The 26,263-nt window shown below is 27.9% G+C and overlaps 1 protein-coding gene across 2 annotated transcripts in view; it reads left to right on the forward strand.

Annotated features, from left to right (window-relative positions):
* Window positions 1-231: 231 nt before the first annotated feature.
* Window positions 232-26,263, forward strand: part of LOC114131905 (FERM, ARHGEF and pleckstrin domain-containing protein 2) — a 32,546-nt gene continuing 6,514 nt past the window's right edge. Inside the window, exons 1-15 of one of the 2 annotated variants that reach the window (XM_050198721.1) lie at window positions 232-728; window positions 15,297-15,657; window positions 15,723-15,824; window positions 15,893-16,115; window positions 16,192-16,315; window positions 16,374-16,461; window positions 16,524-16,679; window positions 16,765-16,925; window positions 16,990-17,064; window positions 17,923-18,011; window positions 19,181-19,357; window positions 25,428-25,581; window positions 25,651-25,741; window positions 25,889-25,975; window positions 26,047-26,238. In XM_050198721.1, coding sequence (XP_050054678.1) covers window positions 15,463-15,657; window positions 15,723-15,824; window positions 15,893-16,115; window positions 16,192-16,315; window positions 16,374-16,461; window positions 16,524-16,679; window positions 16,765-16,925; window positions 16,990-17,064; window positions 17,923-18,011; window positions 19,181-19,357; window positions 25,428-25,581; window positions 25,651-25,741; window positions 25,889-25,975; window positions 26,047-26,238 — 1,914 coding nt within the window. In that variant the 5' untranslated portion in view covers window positions 232-728; window positions 15,297-15,462. The other variant, XR_007603579.1, reaches the window with a different exon arrangement.

Consider the following 26,263-nt stretch of genomic DNA (forward strand, 5'->3'; position numbering starts at 1 on the left):
GTCTGGACGTACCTCCTTTCGCGGAGTCGTCGTCTTGCGCCTTGCGGTGCGGTACAGTTCGGTAGAGTGTGTATACGATGCGGTTCATAACAATCATAACGCGCACGCGATTATCATCGGTCTTTGGCACGCCTAGTTCGCGGCACGGCCGTCGGGTGGCAGCACTGGGCGGGCGGGCGGGAAACCGTACTACGTACTGCCGCCGTCGCCGCCCGTACACACGTCCGAACGCCGATCTCTCCACTCGAGTCTCGACAGAGTCGCGCGCCACACGCCAGGGGACTCGTCGTTTTCGCTTTTACGTTCCAGTCCGAACTCGGCCCTCTCGCGAGTCTCGTCTTCGAGTGGTCCGGTCCGCTGTCGTTAGTCGCATCTGGCGCGGTGGGCGTGCGTGTGCCGCTTTTTCTTTCCGCTGATTAACCCGTCGCCCGATTTGCGGGGCCCGTGTACAGTAACTCAGTAGTTATAATATCCGTTGTAGACGTGTGTGCGCGCGTGTGATCGCGTCGTCAGTAGTTGTTACTCGTTTGTGCGCGCGCGTGTGTGCCAGTGTGAGAGTGTGTGTGCGCGCGCGGTGCGTTTTCTCCACTCGGCCCGACCGACCGCGGCGACGCGCGCGATGTGTTGTACGTGCAGATTAGTCTGTTCCAATTACGATTGGTGAACCGGGACGTCTTCCTAGCCGATGACTGGTGTGGCGGTCTCTTCGAGTTTCGTCTTCGTCTAAGGTAAGTCCCGAGTTCTATGCCGGTAATAATTTATTAGGTATTTCCTGTCGGTGCGCGCAGCTGCTGCTTCGTGTCGGCCGACAATCGAGAGTCGCGCAACTGGGGCGCGTATAGCGAGTTTGTGTGTGTGAACGCGCGCTCGGCCCACCGACGATTTCGCTTGTACGGGATCTCTCGGGCGGTGGTGTCGTCTTGGGATTTGGGGCACAGCACTATATTGCACCACATTCTCTACGTTCCAGCCAACCCCCTCTGTAGTACTGAGTATTGTGTACAATGACACTTGTACCATCGTCGTCGCCCACCCCAGATTTCCCTAAAATACGTGTTCAATGTGTACGAAAATATGACCGCTTCGTTTGTTGTTTACCGTGTCTGAGTACTTTCGCGTGTTTTATTGCACCATTTTAATCTCATTAAATGTTTGAATGTGCATTATTGAAAGCACAAAGTCTACTCGTTTCATATTATTTGATAAAACCAAATGGTCCGATTTGGTCACTATCAGTTAGGCCTATTGCTTATTAATTTAATGATTAAAATGCTTTGGTGTTGTTTAGGTATTTCTGTTTTTTTTTTTTTTTTTTTAATGTACTCGTGTATAATTATTATATACCTAGGTATCTGAATATTTCTTTTCCCGTTTTTATTCACTAGGCAATTACAAATACACACACATATATATATTTTACGGTAATTGTAATTTGTTGTAATTTGCTATAGATAATGGTTTGGTGAGATCTACCTGCCTAGTATAGAACCTTAATATAAAACTAGTATTACCTTGTTTAAAATATATGAGTAGTACCTATAACTGCATTTTATAGAATCCTGCTCTGGCATTCTTATTACTTATTTATTGTCTTGTTTTCAAGATTGTATATTATTCATAAAGCTAATGAATGATCAAATATTTATCTTCATTAATACTCGTATTGTGTCCGCGATAGTTTCAAATTTACCATATTATTATTAATTGTTGTTTTTAATATTTAAATAATTATTCATGACTATTATTTAACATAATGCCACTCGTTGGTTTATTATTGAAGTTTTTAACATTGATCATTAATTTGTCAACTATGACATCAATATTCCATTTAATGCATTAATAAAAAAAATAAAAAATAAAATAATTATACAGTACCTACATTGTGTTAGTAATGAGTGTGACCTACCCCCATGTTTAAAGTAGGTAATTTACACATTTTATGGATAGTTAAAAAACTGATTGTCTGGAACTTATTTACTAATACCTACCTAAATATTATTTTTTATTTTTAAAGTCCAACATTAATTTATAGATATTTAAATCATAATTATTTATATTATATATATATATACACCATAAAATACCATGTAATTCACTATATTATCTTTTAATATGATTTAAATATGAGAAACTAGCTCTTTATTTGTAACATAGGTTATGTTGACAACATAAATTGAAAATCCATTAATATAATCAATAAATGCTTGATAGTTGATTCCTTGTATAATAAATTAATATACATTGTCCTTAGTTTAATTTGTAAACTTGTTAATATTAATGTATTTTTAATTTAAATGTTTAACATCAAATGGTTAAAAAAACAGTTGAAAGGTCGTCATAAATGCATGATATAAACTTAAATGTTATGAACTATTGTATGTATCATTAATAAAATGATGACACTCAAACTTGTTCCTTTGGTATTGATGTTTTCCAACAAACCAAAAAAAAAAGTGTTAAAATTAATTTTTAAACTCAATCAATTATTTTTTTATTTATATAATTTACTGTTAAGAACCAAATCAAATTGATCAAAGCAAAATGTGAAAAAATAAAATTGTATTAACAATTATCAATTATATTTAAGCTAGAAATGGGTAATTTATTAGTATGTACCTACGCCTATTGATTTATTATTATTTATTATTGATTTATTGTATGCGTGTTAAATTAGTGTCTATTATTATTTGGTCATAATCATATTCGGAGTCATAATATACAATATACAAATTATATTGCCGTGAAAACTATCTACATATAATTCAAAACTTAGTTGTAAATAATTACTATTGGTAATTAGTAATTATTGTAGTTTTTCTTAACTCTTAAATGGTTTGATATTATGCAAATTATAAAATTCTTTTAATCTGTACCTTATTTCTATTAATATTATTATCCATTAAGTATTAACAATATGTTTCAAGACTAACAATCTACTTTCTATTAATTAGAATTAATTAATTTTATTTGAAATATATTTTTAACATTTAGTTCATAAGCATTAAGAATAATACTTTTCATTAATAAAAATCATTAGTACCTATATTTTTATGTTAGCTTCGAGTTTGCTTTGTTCGTATTTTTACATCATCAAGTTTTTGTTTATTCAGATTTACAGGTAAAATGTTCGTCTTTCCCCATGATTGTTTTGATTTATATGAAATCTAATGTTTTGTACTTAAAAGGACCTGCACATCGCACATGTTACATTTTTATATAAGATTGTCTCCTTCTTAAAAACATACAAAATTCATTTTTGGTTTTTCATGATATTTTAATTTTTAAACAAGTAGTGAACATTTTTATATTTTAGTAGGTATTATACATACTTATAACTCATTAATCGTTTAAAATCCAAATATCTTAAAAATCAATGAGAAATTAAAATTTTTTTTAATTATAAGTTTGACAATAGGTCAATTTGCTCTAATGTTAAAGTTAACTACCTATACAAAATGAATTTTACTGAATGCAAATTTGCTATATTATGCGTTTGTAAGATAGAAATAACACACAGGGTGTAATTTCCTCTTAGTATCAGAAAATCAGAATTTAATATTTTATTTTAGAGGAATTTTACATCTATACTTAAAATTGTATATTTGTATAGTTTCAGAAAGTATTAGAATATTTGAGATCAAAAACAATGTATAGGTATACCTATATTTTTTTTCTTTGCATAATGGGGCAGTATAAATTATATAGCCTGTGGTATGGCGATAAAAGACTAGTAAATTCCTATAAAATTCTATTGGTGTATTTATTATCCATCTATTTTGATTATTATATTGGAGTACACATTTGTTATTCTGGTTAAGATTTTGCCTATTTATAAGCCTTTATACTTATAAAGTTATGATAAAACATTCTGAATATTGAGGTGATTATCCTATTTTTCTAAGTAGAATGCGGATATTGTACTTTTTCTATAATTGTTTCTTTAATTTAATTTTAAATAGGTACCTAATTTATGCTAATTGGCCAATTTTAATTTTTGTATGTACCTACTTATGTTATTTAGAAATAAACATGTCTCATTAAAAAATTGTTATAATGTAGTATAGCTACTGTATACATAATATGAAAGTACATAATCATATATACTCAGAAAAATATAAAAATATAGTATTGAATTATTTTTAAAATAACCTGTTCACTAAGGTGCAAATGAGTTCACAAGTGACTTATCAAATTTTTTTAATCCAAATATTTCTTATCCTGTGTAAATAAGCAGGTACTGAATAGTTTTGAGAAATCGTCATTTTTTATGTGTATTGTATATTGTTATTTATTGCAATATGCTAAATAGAAGAAGTAGAGAAGACATAATATTTTCTGGTATTTTTCTATTACTTACTATTCTTCACCTTCAAATCATACAAAGTCATTGTTAACTATGGATTTTCGCCTAATTTAGTTTCGTCACTTTTTAAGAGAACGATGTATGCTCACATTTTCTGTCTATCCCATAAGCGTAATTTTTCTTTTTTAATTCATTTTAATATAACGGTGAATTAATTTATTATAATATTTAAATTTAAATGTAAGAATATTAATAATATATTAATATATAGGGTACTTTGTACGCTTTAATGCACATTCTAATTTTAAAGCGAGTTAAAGACATTTTAAAACATTAATATTTTACATAGGTAAAAAACCCCTTTTTAAATTTGAATATCGATAAAGGTTTATTCTACGATATTCCATACTCTTTTAGTACCTTAGATAACAATTATATTTTTACCATTAAATTTGATAATAAGCAAATTATTATATAATATGCTTCATAAGACGAAAAATAACACGTGTGTCCTAACTCCTAAGACAGTAGTTGCGTGCGATAATTGCTTATAAATTGTTGGTGACTTCACGTTTTTTGATAGCATTTCTAAGTTTGTTTCAACCTGTGATAATTGTATAAGATATTAACGGATGTTAACACGATTATCATTTAATAAATCTAAACTTACGTAATAATATTTTTCTTTTATGTATTTTATACTCGGGGAGGGGAGGGGGGTTAATATAAACAAAACGTTTTATTTATCACTCGTGATCCACATATCTGTAACAATTTTGTTTGTTAAAATTTCATCCTATAAAAATATTTTAACCAAACGTTAAATTACAACCTTTATTATATTTAATCCGAGACTTAATCATTTCACCCAAAAATTATCAAGATTGTTGTACCTATAATATTATGATCTTTTATATATTATTTAAGTATCTATTGTCGTTTATTCAATACTATTATTATTAATTTGTAAATTGTTATAAGAAAAATCAAACTAGTTTTCGTAAGATTTCTTGATGTATAAAAATTAAAATCCGGACAAGTATAGTGAATTAGTTATTGGTGTTAAAAGTTTAAATAAGTTGAGTAGTGGACCATCATTTTGCGTGGTTACTTCATTTTGTTACTTTATTCTGCTCATCAAAACTTTAAGCTAAGTTTATAGCTAATTAACTATTCGTTAAAAGTTTTATTTTTATGCAATATTAAAGCACTTCGAAAAATATTTTTATTTGGAATAGGAATTTAAAATGTTTGTATTGAAATTTATATTGGTGAAAAATATCTCGGCAAACTTCAAAATTATGCAATAAATATATTACAATCTTCAAAAAGTTGGCCATAATCGTTTTCTTTGGTTTATTGAAAATAATAAACAAATTTACTAATCTATATAGATTTATTTACTTATGTATGCTTTTGTCAAAATATTGCTACTGTACATTTAAATAAAATCCACGAATGTTAAATTGTATAAACTTTAATGTTTTGTTAAAGAATTAGATACTGATATGTATAGCGATAAGATACTATTTGTCTTCTTAGTTCTTAATAATATACTTATTTTATAAACCCGTTCTGAATGACCCATTTTTTAAGTTTTACCAGAGGGCAGCAGACGGATCGATTTATAACTATCTTCATGTGCATGCATATCGGGATGTTTTGAATTCGAGTGGCTTGCGAGATATGTGTTAAAAAATTCCGCAACATAAAATTAAGAAATACAATTTTTTAAATAGGCACGTTTTTTATTTATACATTTCATACAATAGCTCATTGGCCTACATTGAATAAGTGCTTATTAATTAAAGTGTCACGTAAAAATTCTCTTCGAAATTCTTCTAGGATTAAAGTATTAAAATAATTAAATTTGATGTTAGACATTTACCTCGACATTTACACGTACCTGTGTAAATTGTAAACTTAAATTATATTATAGACGAATAATATACATGTATTTGATATTTTTAAAAATGTAAAAAAGTAAAAGTTGATACTTATATAATAGTTGTAATAGAATTATCTATTAATAAATTAATCGGAAAACTGTTATATTTGGTTTATTGCTAATACATTATTTGTTGTAGTTACTCATGGACTATTGAGTATTGATGGTTTATTGTATAATATACTGATTTCATTATTCAATAATTAATTAGAGTAAAATTTCTTTATAGCGAATTTGCTTGGCACATATTTTTTTATTAAAGAGTTTTGTTTAAAATTACTGCAAATACTGAAATTTACTAGATTGATGATTTATTTGACTACAAGTTTTGATATAGTTGTAAAATTGCACTAATGCAAGCAAATTCCAATTTTGCTTCTTAATTAATTTTGATTTTGTATTCTGCCCGGTATTCTGTCTTGTACTATAACATTGGATGTACTTATTATAAAAAATAACAAAAAATGTTTTTTATTAGGTAAATGAAATAAATGTATAATTTAGTAACCAATTAGGTACAAAATTTAATACAATTTATTTCGGGCGTCAATTTTTAAATTAAGTCAAAATTGATTAAGACATTTAGTTTTAGGTAAATGTTATGATTTATTTAATTAACCTAAATAATCAATTTATATGTTTATTGTTGTATTAATAATAAGTAATAACAATGTTGCATATAAATTAGTCAGTTCAATATTCGGAATACTTGATAATCTACTTGATAATATTATTCAACGAGTTCACTTGCTTTTAATTTGTGTACAAAGAACAACGTCTATAATACTATGGAGGCAGAAACGTATTAAATTTAGGAATTTTGCGCCCCAAGTTATCTGAGTGCCATTACTTTTTTTTATTGCCCAAATTACCTAGGTTAGGTTATTATATATAACCGTATTATACAAAAAAGGTCTCCAAAATTTACCGCCCGGGGCCCAAGCACCCCATACCCCCCTAAATACATCACTGTATGGAGAGATTGGAGATAAATTCAAAGGACGTTTATGAATTGGAAGGGCAGGATTGGATTAACATAAGTGTAAATAGAACTTTTTCTCCAGTGCGGCGCATTTTCCGCATATTTATATAGCATTATTCATGAAGTATATTATTATGCTGTTTTGATAGCTCCCTATTGATAATATATATATATATATATATATATATATATATATATATATTATATAAATATATTGCTCTAGGGTTATATAAGATTATATATAATACAATACTAATCAAAACCTAAATAGGTAATTAACTAAATAAACATTATAAAAAATATTATTAATAAATATTATGACGTCTTCTATGGCTTATCATGCAGTACTTGTGTATTATGAGCCCGAATTTTTTATGGTTTGGACAGATAGTGTTTAAATACTATATACCTACATTTAAAGATAGGCGTACAGTGTTATAATATGCTTTATGTTATGAATAGTTTTTTTACCTTATCAATTATCAACTATAGTCTATCACACTTCGTGTGGGTATTTATAGGCTCATTTACATTGTGTTAGGTATATGACGAACATATTTAAATCATAATATTTTGCATTTTTGTAAGAACTTTATAATTTCTTATTTAACCAAACTTTTAAGTGATTTCAGGACTATGTGTTATTCCTATTGGCTTTAAAATGATGTATTTTTTTCTGTGGACATTTTTTGGCCATAAAAATGTATCAAAATATGAAGGTAGTTCCATCAATTGAGATTGAGTCTAGACGATCATTCGTCTATATAATATATATTGTATAAGTTAATTTAATATTTATATATATATATATAAGTTTTAAGAATTTCTTAGTAAATTCTTTAAACAAGAAATACAACCATAACAACAATTTGACGTTGTTGTTAATGACATTTACACGTTTTTAGTAATTTTTTTTTTGTCATTACTTTCGAATATCACATTTATGACTCACTTGTGAAAAGGGTATTGTTTCTTTAATAATTTATTACCTATCATATTTATTAATCATTATTATTATTTTATTATAAATAAAAAATAGATATAATATTATAAATGATTAGTCATAGAATAGCCACTATTAGTGGCTTTATAAAAATCCTATTTGAAAACGAAAATTTAAAATAGACAAAAAAAGTTTAAATTAATATTTGTTTATAAATATCAAATATACATTTAAAAGAGACCTCTGAAATCCACACGTCATGTTCTTTTTTAATTTAGTCTGTTTTGATGGCGGCGCCTAACCCATAACTGTTTTGTTTATGGACATCACATCTATTTATGATAAAATGGGTGGGTATATGTATATTTTATGTCTATATTAAGTTTCATTTTAATAAAGAGTTTAGTATATATTTTATAAAATGCATGTATAATCTAAGTATTATTTTAAACATTACGATTATGTATATTACCTATATTGTATCATATTATAATTATATATATAATATTCAAAATAATAGTACAGCTTATTGTTCTTGTTAAGTATCATTTTGACGAATGCATTGAGTTTGTTTTAATAATTTATTTCTAAATATAAGTATTAGAATTTTTTTTTACTTTACATAGATTTTCTGATATTTTTTTCGTATTATTCTTACCTATGTCGTGGGTGATATTTCTATCAATTATTTTAGTGGTTAAGATACAAAATATATTTAATGTATTCCGACTAGGCGACACAGTTGTGTGGGTTGGTTAGTGTAATCAAAACGTTTTCATGTACCTAGTTAATAACAGATTATTTTTGTTGAATGTTAAAGATCAGCGAACCTAGTATTATTAATATAATATATTGTAAAATTATTGCCCACTAACAAAAATACATAGGTATAAATATTATTGTATACTTTATGATTTATGTGGATTTTGATTTTTAGTACCTATTTTTGATTAACAATTAGTAATTACTAATTAGATTTATTTTTATATTAGGTATATCGTATATACTTATTTTTTAATGAATGTTTTTTAAAAACTGAATAACTAGTACAAAATAGTTAATTTATCTGTTAATAACGTGAATAATTTTATTCATTACTCATTAAATTGTGTAAGTGATCGGTGGGCGATACTAATACGATGATACAAATATTCAAATAAATGTTTCGTTTTTGATTATCTATAAGAGTATAGACATTAGACACTGAGGAGTATGTGTATTCTCAAGCACCACTTAGACCTAGTTGTGTTTGTGAATACATTATTTATAAATAATATTCAAGTTAAGATATTAGTTAATATGTATAAATAGGAATATCATGATGATCGACAACTATATAGTTTTTGACAAAATTATGAGGGGAATTTCTTTATATTAAAATAGACGATTAATTCTTATCTTCCTTTTGAATGATCAATATTAAGTTCGTATTTTAAAATGTATATATACAATTCTGTATTTTGCTAGTTTAGATGCACTGTGTTTGTAAGATAGGTTGATAATTAAAAATGCAAAACATAAAATAAGGATTGATTAATAATTCTTAAAATGAGCCTCAATTGTAATATTTAAAATTTTATTTTTTATCTGTGTATAAATAATAATATTTCTATATTTGTCTACGTTTCGGTCTTTTTCGCATAACAGACGTTTTACTAATTACTGAACGGTTATTTATCATGTTAATTAACATTATCGTGACGTTGTGATGTTCCAAGATTAGTGAGTTTACATAAATTTAAAAAAAATGATGTACAATAATTCATTTCTAACTTTTGCTTCTGAAGTTATGAATCAATTGATAAATAACATATTCAGTGACTAAGGATAAAATAAAAAATTCCCTTGAACGCACCTATAAATAAAAAATACTTTTTCTTTGTTATAACTTAACTATATGCAAAAAAAATCATGAAATACATTAAATATTGTTTAAAGAGATTTTTGATTTTGAGGAGAATAATATTATATTATATTTTATATACGTAAGGGTTTTTATAAAATCAGACATTTAGAAGCACTCAAATAAATAATTTTTATCATTCAAAAATAATATTGTTCTTGTACTCGTTAGTTGCCTTGTCATTCTTCAAATGTCGTTCTAGGTAAATGAAATAATATAATATAATATTATTCTACATAATATAAAAACATACCACATTTCCTGCGGCCGGATGTACGTCGGCCGATCTGTGTGAATGCACACACCGACTGCTATTATTATTATTATGGCATACGGCTTTACAAACGCCATGTCCTACTCCATCCAACGGGACCCAAACAACAGTACACGGAATCGGTATTTGAAAACATACAGAGTGTTATGAATGTCACGTTTTCAAACTTCAAAGGCATCCTTTATAATATTTTTCTTAGAATAGAAATGTGTAATCTTTTATTGTGGAGTATCATAAATATTTTAAATTGTGTTGTTAATAGATTCATGAAATTCGTTGTGTTTATTGATTCAATTCACGCGTGTGGTCTGTATAATAAATAATAATTGCTAGTTGTATTCTCCATTGAGCATTACGTTGGCTACACCTTACACATTTACACTGCAGAAAACTCTTGTAGAGCTGATTTTAAGACATTTCTATTTAGTCTGTATATAACAAGCAAACCAAATTATATAGCCATGTATTTTTCAAATTAGTTTTTCTTGTAAATCAATTTCGCTTTTTTACTACCGTTTATGTTTGCGTTTTCACTAGTACTTATTAGGTACGCACTGTGTTATTTCAATCGGAGGGTTGAAGTATTCATATTTACTAAATGTATTGTTTTTGATTTTGCGGCTGTTTTAACGAAATTTTGATCGCCCTGTATGATGTTGGGTGAATAATGGAGTAGGACTGTCGAGTGTCGGAGTGTAAATGTGTAATGGTCATATATCCCTCACTACATTCTCCCATTGCGGCGGCGTCGTAGTCGTTGGTGGGGATAGATTAACTGGGCATGTGCGTTGACGTCGTCGTCAACGGTGACTAAACTTATATACGGTATTCGACTGTAATACTGGAGACGAAAACTAAAACGTTGTCGTGACCAACGATGTTTAGATGACTATGTGCTTACACGCTAGTAAACTACACTCACTCACGTACACGGTACACGTACACACATGCACACATGTACATTACTGCAACATTACTCTACCGGACGTTTCCTTTTACAGTCAATATTCATTTGTATGGTGTAGACCCGTGTGGTTTTGTAAAGTGCGTGGTTATCGCAGTCCGTATAGTAATATATAAGTACAGTGTATATGTATTATCAGGCGGCATCGTGTGACAAATGAGAGAGACCGTGTGAGAGTGAAGAAAAAAGTGATTCGAGAACACACGCATTACGCGCGCAAACGGCTGGAATTCCACACCCAAATCTGGAATAGACTTGTCTATCGTGTCTGTTTTGTATTCATATTAGTGTGCCGGATTTCATCCTAATAAAGGCTAATAACTAGTTACGGTCATCATGAAAAAGCCGTGTACGCTAGCAGTACCGACTGTATTAGCGGTGTGGTACTGTGGTGTATATGTATAGCATATTTCATCTCTTTTCCAATCTATAGTTGTCTTGCCGCCTCGTCGGTTTTCTCTGATTCATGAGTTTTTATCTGCCAGCTGCCTATATGTAATATTATTTAGTTTTTAGTTTTTTTCGTTACCGATATTATTTTTATACATCATGCATTCACGCGTGTATGAAAATTTAATTTATTTAATTTGAAAGATTTCCGCAAGATGATGAATACACCTAACCATATTGTATATAGTTGTGATGTATTTATGGGTCGTGATTCGCAGCACGTGTGTGATGATGACTCGAATTTGTCAATTTTGATTTTTTGAAAAATATAAAACGTAAAAATATTTTGAAATGTACCTACGTGTTACTCTCGACAATATGTGAAATATTTGTAAGAAATATACGAGGAAATATACATTCTTCTACTTCCATCAAAATGCTTGTTATTCTTATCAAACCATATGTTAGTTTTTTAACGACTTAATAATATGCAAATTTGATAACGTTCTTCATCTGCTATTCTACGGTTGTGTTTTAAATTATGCCATTATGGTAAATAATCGATCAAATTAGTTTTTAGATTGTGCAATTTCCTCTTAAATGTTATTAAAGAATTTGTACATCCTCATGACTTGTTCGTTTTTAATTTGTGGCCTAAATTAGTTTTTAAACATATTAACGGATAGTAATGAATTATGATAAAAACGTCTCTCCTATTTTCTGACAATAATTTACAACAATTAATAATGTATTAATCAGCCCCATCAACGCTGAAATTTAGTCCTTTCGTTTGTCAGCGCTTACATCAGCCATTTTAATTTTTATAACGAAGATTCGATGAAATCGATTTTATAGTTTATGTGTTTACAAAGGGGTTTTAAGCAGAAATTAAACTTGATTTAAAATGAACATCAGCGCAGCATTGAGGACACTAACCTCTGTACCATTCCTTTAGAAGAATTCCGTAATGCTGTTTCCTCGAATCATTGTTCCCTTGATTTTTTCTATGAAAAATATCGTAACGAAATAAATGTTAGGAAATAAATAACAATATTTATTTAATATTTTTAAAACAATTAACTTTCTATGTTTAACTTAAAATCGAGCTTAAAAGTATTAAGAATTAAGACAATACTGTTATTAATTAAAATTAATGTAATAATTTTTTATCTAATTAATTACATTGTGATAGTTATTTGTTAAATAATATTGGTGTACTAGTAAACATTTATTTAAAATAATAAATATTGTGTTTTAACGAAACTCAATGCATTTGATTTTTTTTTGTATGTTTGTCAAGTTTGTTTATAATTTGAACTTTCTGCCTTTTTACAATTTAATTTTTTATTGGAAATATGGTTATTATTAGTTTTATTTAAAAAAAAAAATTAAATTGTCATTTACATAGGTAAATGTATTTTAATGGTGTTTTTTATTTTATTTTGTGTTATGGCCTTTTGGAACAGTAAAAATGATATTTAATTTTTATTATATTTCTTGGTAGAATAGTGAATGTAGTCGATACTTGAGTTAACTGTAGTAAAGGTTCTTTTCTTTATAATTGGGAAAAGTGGGAATTTTTATGCAAAACCAGTTTTTGAAAATGTCAACAGATATTTATATTAGTAAATTTGATATGCATGCCTTTAAAATATTTTGGTTTTTATTGTGCTATTTATAGAATTTTTTTTTTTTATAAACATCGAAAATATGCAATATGCAAAATAATGCAAGGTTCTTTATAACAGTGGTATAATAACAATTTATTAATTATTCATTATTCACATTATTTTTATTTATTAATTATGAATACTTATTCAAAAATATTATTTAAAACTTCCCATTTATACTTACCAGTTTACCACGAACCAATTTTCGTCGTTCTATGCTATGTTGGTATTTGCTCAAAGTTTGAAAACTCTATTATTTGTTTTTCTTTATTCATTTTATCTAAAGGCAGATTAAGTAGTTTTATATTAAAGAATACGAAATTTTATTTTTAGTATTTTACGTAATTTTTAATTACTGTTATAAGGGGAATTACATAGACAAGATGATGTATCATATATATTGTATATGATATATACATGAACATTAGATAACCATCCTCTATCAGTATTATGTGTAAAAAGTAAATTTACTTTTTTTATAATCGGAACTTACAACTTAAAATTATAGTCTGGGATATAGGCATGCGCAGTTGCGTTTATTTTTATGTCTTAAATTTATAAATGGCAAATAAAATAAATACACACTTATATTATAATTTAAAATCCAAATTTTTAATTAAGTACATCTTTTTTATTACATGAATACCTATGTTTGAATTTATTTATGTCCAATGGACATTGTCCATTGTCCACGTGAATAAGCAGTAACCTAACGAAATTAGTGACTTAAAAACTCTGGGTATTTAATTGTATGTTAAATTGTTCACTCATTTCTTTACTAATCTAACCTACATAATATGTGATATATTTAGGTACTACCTATTCCATGTGTAAATATTTAAACAAATCTAAGTGTCGGATTATTTATGAATATGATATGTTATGCATTATAAGTAACATTTTAAATCCCGTTGTTGTAAAACAATCAACCATGGATAAAATTATTTTTTATGCATTTTTAGTTTTATAAAAATTATTTGTAAATTTAAAAAAAAGTACTATTCAAATATTTAGTAGTTAAAGTAATAAAATATGATTAGATAAAATAAGAATAATGTCTGTTTTCTTGAGATTTTCTTAGATTTACTGCAGTTGTCTTAAATATTAACCTGCCATCAATAAAACGTGAGGTTGCTATTAAAAGGCCTTGTACAAGTTCGTCATGTACATTTTAGATTTTGAGCGGAGCGATGAATGTATTGATTTTACAATGTGTGTTTTATTTTGTGTGTATTCAATGAAATGTTAAGATTTTCAAAAATGGGAGTGGTGTTTGGTAGAAAATTGGATCTAGTTTTTATATTAAAGAGATCAAAATAAAAAGTTCTGTGAATTTTTAATTTTATCAACTTATTTCATTATTTTTTTTATTATCATAAAATATATTTAAATTATTTGTCATATAATCGTCTTTTGGTAGTCGTTCGAAGATAATTTTTGTAAAACGATTTTTCTTTTACAATTTTACATACATATATATGTACTCGTATTATATAAATTTATGTTTATTTATGAAATTAAATTGAAGACACATTAATTTAAACAATTTAGCATCGCTATGCAGTCCATTGAACGGTGAAGTACGGCTTTGTATGCAAGAGACCTTTTCTATTTAATACGTTCAACTGAATTAGGTGGCGTCTAATCGTTTAAGGTCACAACACTTCGTCATACACCCGTGTATCCGCATTCGTTCTTATTTGTGTCGGCTAAAATAAATAGAATTACTACACGAGTCATTTGTCACTACTATCCCCTCGTTTATTTTAAAAGATTAAAAATAGATCTGTAAAAACTATGATTGCTACCCTCCTAACGAAGTATTGGATTGTACATCCGTTTGGCATTACTTAAAATACTAAACTTCATTTTATTTTACAATTTAATTTAAGATTTTAATCTAATGTTTTTGATTTCAGATGGAATATCATTGGTGTTATCGCGGTAGAACAGATTCTATCAATCACACAGAATCAATTAATGTCGTTGATAGGAAAACATGATTTGAATCATTTTTATTTTTTATGTTTCGTGAATTTTTCGGTTTTTGTTACTTTTAAATTAGTTTTAAAATAAGTATAGAAAATGTCGCCAGTGGAAAAAGACCAATCACTTACTCCAAGCTCTCTGGGAAGTTCTCTGAACAAAATACCCCATTCACAATCCACTCCTGGTGTGGCTGGTTCTAAAACGCCTCCAACAACACCCAGAAGGGGAGGGAAAATGCTCAACGTCCGTGTACAAATGTTGGACGATTCAGTTACACTCTTTCAAGTGCAGGTTTGACATTAAACTTGGTTTATTTTTTAAGGAAAATGTGATAATTATATAATGTTGTTTTACAGACAAAAGCTGATGGGTCTGTGTTATTCGAACAAGTATGTAAACAACTAAACTTGTTGGAAGCTGATTATTTTGGCCTTGAATATCAAGAAGGTTCTACTAAGGTAAGTTATACTACAATAAATTATTTTCGTGGTGATCTTTGTGTAATATATTTTATTGTATTTTATAGCATTGGTTAGATCTAGAAAAGCCCTTAAACAAACAAATAGGACTGTCTCTTGTAGAACCATTAATGAGGTTTTGTGTTAAGTTCTACACACCTGATCCTGCTCAATTGGAAGAGGAATACACCAGGTATCTGTTTTGTTTACAAGTTAAACGAGATTTATCACATGGGCACATGCAATGTAATGATAATACTGCTGCTTTAATGGCCTCTTATATTGTACAAGGTAAAATTTGTTGTAGTATACTATTTTTTTTTTTTTTTTTAATTATTTGTAAGTAATTTTAAATAAAATATTTTAGCTGAATGTGGTGATTATTCTGCGGATGATTATCCAGATCACACCTATTTATCTTCACATAAATTTGTCCCTCACCAAGATAGAGAAATGGAAATAAGAATAATGGAGAGTCATAAAAGACACATGTAAGTCTTTTTTAAATATAATTGTGGATTAAATAATATTTTTAAACATATTTTATAGAGGACAATCACCTGCAGAAGCTGATTTAAATTTATTAGAGACTGCACGCCGGTGTGAATTATATGGGATCAAAATGCATTCAGCAAAGGTAAACTGTATATTTTTGTATTTTCATAAAATATTCTAACACATAAAAACTTTTTTATGTAGGACCCTGAAGGTGTTCCTTTAAATCTTTCGGTTGCACATTTGGGTGTGTTGGTTTTTCAAAATTTTACGAAAATCAATACATTTTCTTGGGCCAAAATCAGAAAATTGAGCTTTAAACGTAAAAAATTCCTCATCAAACTACATCCTGAGGGATATGTAAGTTATTTTTACATGAATTATTAATAAATAAAATTGTCAATATAGTAATACTTTAATAATAATGCATTTTTTATGTTGATAGGGTTACTTTAAAGATATCGTGGAATTTATATTTGAAACTCGTAATGATTGTAAAAGTTTTTGGAAGAAATGTGTAGAAAATCATGGTTTTTTTAGATGTTTTACTGTAAAACGTTTACCACGTCAGCGGACCAAAGTTCTAAGTCGAGGATCATCATTCAGGTTGGAGATTAAACACTACTTTATGTCTTATGTATATATTTAAAAACCATATTTTAAATTATAGATATAGCGGTAAAACTCAAAAACAAATGGTGGAATTTGTTAGGGAAAACTTTGTTAAACGTCAAACATTCCAAAGGTAAGTCTATCTATAAGTCATAACTCATAAATGACAAATGATAAAAATCAACTTAAATAAAATTATTCTTATGAACAATAAGTATTAATTATTTTTTATTTTTAGTAGTAAATATACACAACCATAAGGTTAGCTTGGTTGTTGTGATTCTTAGCATGCAACAATTATAGAAGAGAATGACTTTTTGTTTATTTTTCTCACATATTTGTCAATGAAAGTGGCTCCAAATTTAAAACACATCAGAAACTAAAATATCAACTGAAGATATTTTGTAGTTGTTAATTTAAAACACAATATGGGACTTGATATTTTAATTTGAGCTTATTAGTCATGTTATATATGTATAATATAATTTTTAGTTTAGTAAAAAGTAAATATTCACATCTATAAATAATTATATTTTAATCACAAATTCATGTATAAAATTGTATTTTCTTTTCAATTCTTAATTATAACACAATAAAGAATACATCAAATGTTAGAAATTTGTACATTACATTAGGTTTTTTTCTTGGTGGCAACATGTTATTTTAAAATCAATACAAACTCAGACGATTATAATTCCATAGTTCTTTAATATTATTAAATTTTTAATTACAGTAGCATTCAATTTTTTTTTTTTTACTATTTAATAATTCATTAACCTAAAACAAGTTATGTACAAAAAATGCTACTGCCATGAATTTAAAATTTTTCCAAATGCATGTTTTTATTATATATTAATATTTTATTTTTGAAAAATAAAAATAACATTAAATAGTAAGTTTCTGATGGTGTGTTAAAATAATTTAATGGGTTACTTTCATTGGAATAAAATAGTGTTTCTCTTTACACCGTTTGCCCTGTTTCTGCCAACAGGTCTCAATCATTTCGGCATACCGGATTGTCGCATTCTACTATATCCAATGTTGGTTCCAGTATTTCAGCACATCCTTTATTGCCCCTCGGTATGTTTTTGCGATTTAATTTTTATCATAATTTATTTTAACTTAAGTTTATAATTCATATGTTATTGGAGCCACTTCATAATTATAATTTTGTAATTTGTATAGCTAATTTTAGTTTTTCATTAAATATATCTTATTTATAAAACAATTAATAAAGTATAATCTCAAGTATTTTAAAGTTGATATGTTTTTTTTTTATATAAATAAACATTTTATTTTATTTTGTTTAAATGTTTAAAAGTTTAGAAAATAGAGATTATGTCTATTAAAAATTCTATAATATGCAAATAGTATATTACACTATATATTTATTTGTATTTTCTTCATTACATTTTAAACATATATTTTATTTAATATGAAGGAGGCTATTAATAGTAGGTTTAGTTTTGTTAAAAGAATTGCAATTTATATATAAGTTAATCTTTAAGTTCGTATATTTGGATTGGTCAAATAATCTGTTTTAATATTTTGGAAGATTAACATAAAATTACATCCACATGTTATTTGACACTGCAATGTTTTGTATAATGTTGTATTGCTTTAATTACTTTAGTATTTTCTTCTAAGTTTTTATTTTAATTTATAATTTTCATTGCTTTGTATAATTTAAATTTAATGATGGTACAGTAGAGTCTCGCTAATCCAGACTAGATGGTATTGGACTCTATCCGGATTAAACAAAATGATGTTTTTTTTTCCTTCTAATAAATATTTTTCAAAAAACACCTTATCTATTCATACAAATTAAAAATATATTAATTTACAATTTTATATTACACATTATTATTGTTATTAATCGAAACCATAATATTTTTATCATGGGTATTCTCGAATATATACATTATACATGAGTTAAAGTACGAAATATAAATTGTCCAGATTAGCGAGACTACTGTATTTATACAATATTATACATTCATATATATGCATATATATTGTTTGAATATTTTTCTTGACTATTGTCTGCTAGATCTAAGCATGATTTCCATAAACATTTTAGGTATAGCATGTGCCTTGGTTTTATTTTATTTTTCTAAATAAATATTTGTTAACCAAAAATATAAATAAAAAATATTTACATTGTATAAATATATACTATTAAAACATTTTATAACCCACTCTTAATTTTTTCTAAGCTCTTAATTCTATATGTAACTTTTGTTTTTTAGCAAATTCGGAAGCCACGAGCCTAGCGGGTTCTCTGAGTCCGAACGCAGTCCATCGCCAGGTGGTGCCTGGAGAGGTGTCGACTGCTCAAGTTGTACATCCGACGACAGTGATGACGACAACTTCAGACATAACTTCCATCACTTCGTCCCAGCACTCGTACAGCGTCAACGATCCAGGTCAGAAACATTCCGCCGTAAACAACATTATTATGTACCCAAACGTCATTTGCACTAGACCTTGTACACGTACTAATGTTATCAGGTCAAATTATTATGAAGATGATTATGACACTGATAAATCATACGCGTCCTCTAAATATTCTGAAACTTTTTATAGAGATATTAAATGTCAATCTAGTCAGACTGATTTAATACTTATTGACAAATTTACCCCTTCCATTTATAGTTGGCAACGTAGCTCTAGCTGCAAAGAGTTTAATTCATCTAGGTCTTGTTCTGGAGAAACTCCTCCAGTTGAAAATGAAGAAGTAAATTCCTCATTTGATAGAAACAGTTCAGTAGATCATCCAATTACAAAAATTTTCTCAAGTAGTTATCCGGGCACTACTTCTAGTTTATCAACTGAAAGTGGTAGTGATCGTAAACTTGAAATTACTGGTAATGTTAGGATATTGCCAGATACAGATGATATGTATCAAGATGACATTAGTCAAGATTCATATGAATTATTGGAAAAGGAAGTATTTAATAGTACTATTAGTGATGACGAAGATGAAATATTTTATGTTGAAAATGATAACAAAGAAAATACTTTGGAAATTGAAAAACGATTTGGTTATTTAGAGCCTAAATATAGAGATATAGAGTTTAATAAGTTTAACGAAATTTGTAAAAAAGAATTAGCTTCCCGAAGTAAAGAACAAATTTTTACTAATAATACAATTCGATTTAATGCATTTGAAAATAAAGGTGAAACTGGTCATGTTCCTGTGGAACGAACAAAAAGTGACTCATATATGAGTGCTCCTAAACATAAATCTCATAGACTACTTCATCAAAAATCTATAGACCTGACACCTCTTGATAATTTTGAACCAAGTATTGTTAAACTAGATTTAGATATACCCTATATATTACATAAACGACACACAATTGAGGGTTCACCTAATGAAGAGAGTACAGTTAAATGGTCAACAATTAAATGTGGTTCAGATCATTATTCTCAAGACTCTGGCTTATCATTATCAACACAATCCACTGGTAACGTAAGTGTTGAAGATGACAGTCCTGTTGATCTAGATGCACTTTTATTAAATAAATATCATGATGATGTAGTTACAACGTCTAAAAGTTCAGAGCTTATTCAAATGGCATACAAATCAACTTCATTTAATGAGTCCGAAATTAGACCATCTTCTAGCGAAAAAAACAATAAACTGAAGTCTTGTCATAGTGCTGACAGTGTACCTGTGAATAAAGGGAAGAAAATTTGCTACCAACCTCGTAGTGCAGACAATGGATTAAAGAAAGAAGTGGAAGTTATAAAAATTGACCCTGATGAAGTAGAGCCTAAACCTGACGAAATAATAATTGTGGAATATAGAGGGGGGAAAGGTAAAAAAATTAGAAGGGACTCCTTGGGTGGTAAAGATAATAAGAGTTTAGGATCTGCTTCTACATCCATTGCTTCAAATTCGCCTGGAATATCTCCGGAAAGACGTATTTCTAATAGCCCAAAAAAAGATAAATTGTTTAAGTCTTCTGCTGTGAAAGTCAAAATTGCTTCTGCTTTAAATTCTAATTCTATTCATGTGGTTCCAAATGTTGTGATAAGTGATGATGACAATAATGGAATAAAAAACAATAAATTAATGGAATACAATACTCTTCCTGATATAGTGTCTAATTCTGTAAAGAATTCTGATTCAAAAGTAGCTATACATAGTGAAACATGGACAGTTGAAAGTAGCTGTGTAAGAAAAGATGAAGAGCAAGTTGTTCCTGATGGTGATAACAGTTCTAATGAAATAAAATTAAAATTAAAAAATGCGTTATCCAGTATGATGGTTTCACAACAAACAAAAGTGCCACAATCAAGAGATTCTGAATCTAAGGCTGTTAAAATCAATAAATTTCAATCTTTAGCGACAAAAATAGCTGATTCTGGAGGATTAACTACTATGAAAAAAGATAAGTTACCTTCCGAATTATTGGGAAAAATATTGCCTGATAAAATATCTCAGAATCGAGAAAAATCTCCTATACTTTTTGCTAGGTTAGGTTTATCTGAAGGTTCAGCATTTCCAAACGTATCTGGTCAAAACCAGTCACAAAGGCGGGCAATATCTTTGGATTCACCAGTTGTTTCCCTGCATCAACTTCCTTTAGTTACATCATTTTCTAGTAAAGATGATACAGTTGATAATGAAGATGAGGTAGAGTTGGAAGAAAAACCAATTAAATGGTGGAATATTCAAGTTGACGAGACTGTTGTAGAATGCCTTACATATTTAATTAATACTGTTGTTAAAGAATCTAAAGAATCTGAAGAACCTAATAGTATTTCATTATCTCCGAATATAACACCAGAAAGAAGACGTTCGAGTACTAGACAAGAACGTTTGGACTCATTAAAAAAATTAAAAAATTTTGAAATTGAAGTTTGGGATTCAGAAGAATTAAATGTAGCATCAGCTATAGATTATGAACATAAGGATTTTGAAGATGAGACATTTATTGTATCTGATAACACTTGTGCCCCTAATACTAGTTTATTAATCCAAAATAGTAAATCTAATAATAAATGTTCAACTGATGATGATTGGGTGTCTGTCGATGATTCTGGAAGTAGTGAGGAAATACCATTTAAAGAACTTGACTCACAAAGTTCAGATGAAACAAAACGTACAGCTCAAAAAACAGGTCATAGTGTTTCAGAAATTGTTGAGGATACAGTAATTGAAGCAGAGAATTTCATAGTAGATAGAAATGATCAAAATGAAAAAGAGCTTGATCCTAATTCAGATGTATTTATTGAAGAAATTGATCATGCTGAATTGATTAATAAATTAGGCTGCATTGAAATACCACCCAAGTTAGAACCTAAACGACATCATAAGCTTTCATTAGAAAGTTCTGGTAGTTCAAGTCTTGATGATCCACCTCATATGGATGATTTGAGTGGAAATATTGCTGATGAAGAAGATGTTACGTCTAGTCCCTTACCACCAACTCCGGATGTTACTTATTCTGGTATGTATCTCATAGGGTATGGTATATATGGAATGTCACGTACATTGTCTAGAATTAGTGAACAAAGCACATCAGAAAAATCTGAAATTGACGATGAGTTATCAACAAAATATTCTACTCAATCAGCATCATTAGATGATTCAATACTGTCTAGTGACTGTCAGCCAAGTTTATGTTCTGATGCAATGGATAGCTTACCAGATTTGCCACCTTTACCAGAAGAATATGCGTTTGATATTCCTCCACCAGTTGAACAATGGCCTTCACCTAAGAGTGAAGATCTTACACCTGTAGAACAAAAACATTTTGATGATGATGAAGATGCTAAAACAATTCATAATGAAGAATTTATAGAAGAAACAGAAGAACCGCGTCGAGTACCATCTACTAACAAACCTAGACTATCATTTGGTGACGATACTTCAGCTGGCGTATCTACATCAGAATTTTCAAGTAATGCTACAATACTTCACCACTATGATAGTGTTTGTCCACCTCCAGAATTCTTGAATAAAGATTCTGATGAATATGACTCACCATTTACTGAATCTGATGAATCAAAATTCTACCGACCACCACCACATATGTTTGAATTACCCAAGACTAGTATGAAAATTAGAAAGAATCGTATGGCACATGGTCCAGCATCACTGGATGCACCAGGACCTAAACCAAAAACATTAGCTACTAGAGCTCGTTGCCATTCATACTTCTCATTGACTCGCAGTCCTCCTAGTGACGCTTCATCATCTTCACTCGAGGCACAAGAGCCACCTAACGTGCCAAATACAATACCTAGGGCTTCCAAAAGAAGACGTTATACACATACTTTAAAGAGAAAACCTAAAGTGATACAAATTACAAAAGTATAGATTAACATTTCCATTACAGGTCAACGTTATAAATATCCAAACTTCCATTATATTACAACAAAGCTAATTTGAACCAATGTTTTAATGATTAATAATGGCATATAGGGTGTAGCATAACAAATATTATTGTGTTTAAAAAAGTTAACGACAATGAAGACTTTATTAGATCATTGTCTTAGTATTTCACATGGTATATTAGTAATTTTTCTTTAATATTTATGTTTTTATAGATACATACATACATACATACATATATACATATGTATATATATTCTTTTGTGGTTGTGATAATAATCTTATAAAAATGTTGTCTTAGGGTTTTTGTTTTGTTTTATTTTATAATATTTAAATAATAATTTTATTCTGTTAAATTGTTATTATTAATTCTAAGTGAGCAGCATAATATTATATCTTAAAACAATTAGGTATATAATATATTAATGAAAACATTTTGAAAGTTGTAAACAATAATAAACTGTATTTGGTTGGGTTGAAAAAAAACAAATAATGTGTGTAATTAATAATTATATTTAATTTTAATGGGTTTCAAATGTGATTAAACTGTATTCTGGTAATAAATATTAGTTTAAAGTACTTAAAACACACTTTAAAGAATCTATTTAATATTCTATCAGAAATTTAATTTTTATTTGGTGCTCAAATATGTTATATTTGAAATAATAATTTAAGTTATTTATTTAATCATTAAGTTGACCTCTTATATTCATATAAATGTTTCATCTTGATTGAATATAATGTACAATTTAATTCTGAAAAAGTGAAAACTGAATGTGTCATCTTATCAGTGATCATACATCATTATTTTGTTAACCATATATTTGACCATAAAAATAATTATTGACACATTAAAAATACAAATATTTATAAATAATTATTATAATATTATAATAGACTGATATTGAGTATTATTATGATAAATTACTTATTAGAATTTGTTTTCAATGTATATAATATTTAGGAAAGTTAATATCCTTGCGAGATTAATTTAATGTGACTATACCAAATTTTAAAAGAGAAATAAATGAATTCAAAATGTTTACTTTAGGGGTTTCAATTTTGGTCAAAATAATTACAATTCATTCTTTTAATTTTTAAATTGCAAATTTTAAGCTAATTCTTTAACATTAAATCAAATAACAAATGGTCTTCCTTTAGTATACAATATTTAACATAATAATTACATTAAAAAAAAAAAAAAGAAATTGCTTTAAAATATTAGTCTTCAAAACTCAGTATTCATTATTCTCTTTTATTCTGTTGACTATACATTTGCTGTTATACGTCATTCTCTATATTATTTGTAGTTATTTCATTTTGTTTAATTAAAACTGACTAATAATTGTTAAAAGATTCTATATTTTGTTGTGATTGTTTCGTTTTATTTTCTATTCCTTATTTCTTTTTTATACACAATTTTACATCTATATATTGCTAGATTTCAAAAACATTTTCATTTTACATAAATGTGAAACTGCATTTCAATAATTTATACCTTGTTATTTTTTTTTAAATTTATCAATTAGGTATTTAGATATATTTTTTTTGTAAATTTTTTATAAATAATTTATTATACTTATTATACCTAGGTACTATTTTACTATGTACATAAATGACTATAAAAAATATTATAATTAATAAAAAGTCAATAAATTAAAAAACAAAATATGATTTAATAATTTTTAATAATTCCCATATTATACACTTTTTTTTAATGAATGTCACTTTAAATCATTCATGTTATGCATATCCGGTTTTACCCAATGGAGTTAAGTGAGTTTTAAATACATATAAATAGTTGTACATTTTACGTTAAACCCTATTTATGTATCAACATTTATTTATATATCATAAAGTTGCTTCTCATTTATTATTTTGTTTTTTATTTTTCATATATTATATTATTATTTTGCAACACACAAATAAATATACATTTAAGTATATATTTGTAATTTGGTTCAATTATCATTATCACATGTTTTTATTTGCTGTCACAAACCTATCCCTGTTTTAATTTTATTAAATTGCACATATACATGGTTATAAAAGCATTATATATATTTTTTGTTCTTCACTTGTTAATTATACATTGCATGGTATATTTTGTATAAATTACTTATATTAACAAAATTTTTCAATTTAAGGTGACATTCCTGAAGAAGTAGATTCACCATTTAAGAAAATCAATGGATCAGCATTGTGTTTGTCTTCCATGTCTGTTAAAGAAAATGGTGTAGTGGCAATGACATCATCCACCCCGAAAAACAATGTTACTAATGGATCATTAGGAAATATTAGGTAACATAATTTATCAACTTCTTTTTTTTTTACTAAACAATTAAATTATAATACTTTTTCTTTTTTTAGCAATGATCATTATAACAATGTTAGCTCAATAAATACAGTTAAGGACAAAACTTTATCGAAAAATGTCGAAACTACTGATACAAAACGAAAAGTAAGTGTTATTATACATTATTAATTATTTTATATACTCTGCACATTAATACAGTATAAATATTAAACATAAAGTATAATTGCATTGTATGATTTACTTATTTTGTTTTATCTTCCTTTAAAAAATTCAAATGTATTTTAAATTTAGAGGCCAACTGATAGAGCATATTTTATTACTAAAGAATTATTGATGACAGAGCGGACCTACAGAAAAGACTTAGAAGTCATTAACTTTGTAAGCAAAATTAATATTTATGGTATTAAATAAAATACTTTAATAAATGATTATTCATATTTAATTTTTAGTGGTTGCGTGATGTAATGAGCAAAGAAGATGATGAAATGGGGCAGATAGAATCTGTAAACATGCTTTTAAATTTAATTGATCCAATTTATGATGCTCATTCTGTATTTTTGAAAGATGTAGAAATGAGATTAAATAATTGGGACCCTCCTTGTATAGCTGATATTCTATTACGCCATTTTAATAATTTGGAAGTATGTATGATAATTTATAAACGTA

The sequence above is a fragment of the Aphis gossypii genome, chromosome 1 (genome assembly GCF_020184175.1).
Source record: "Aphis gossypii isolate Hap1 chromosome 1, ASM2018417v2, whole genome shotgun sequence".
Taxonomy (NCBI): Eukaryota; Metazoa; Arthropoda; class Insecta; order Hemiptera; family Aphididae; genus Aphis; species Aphis gossypii.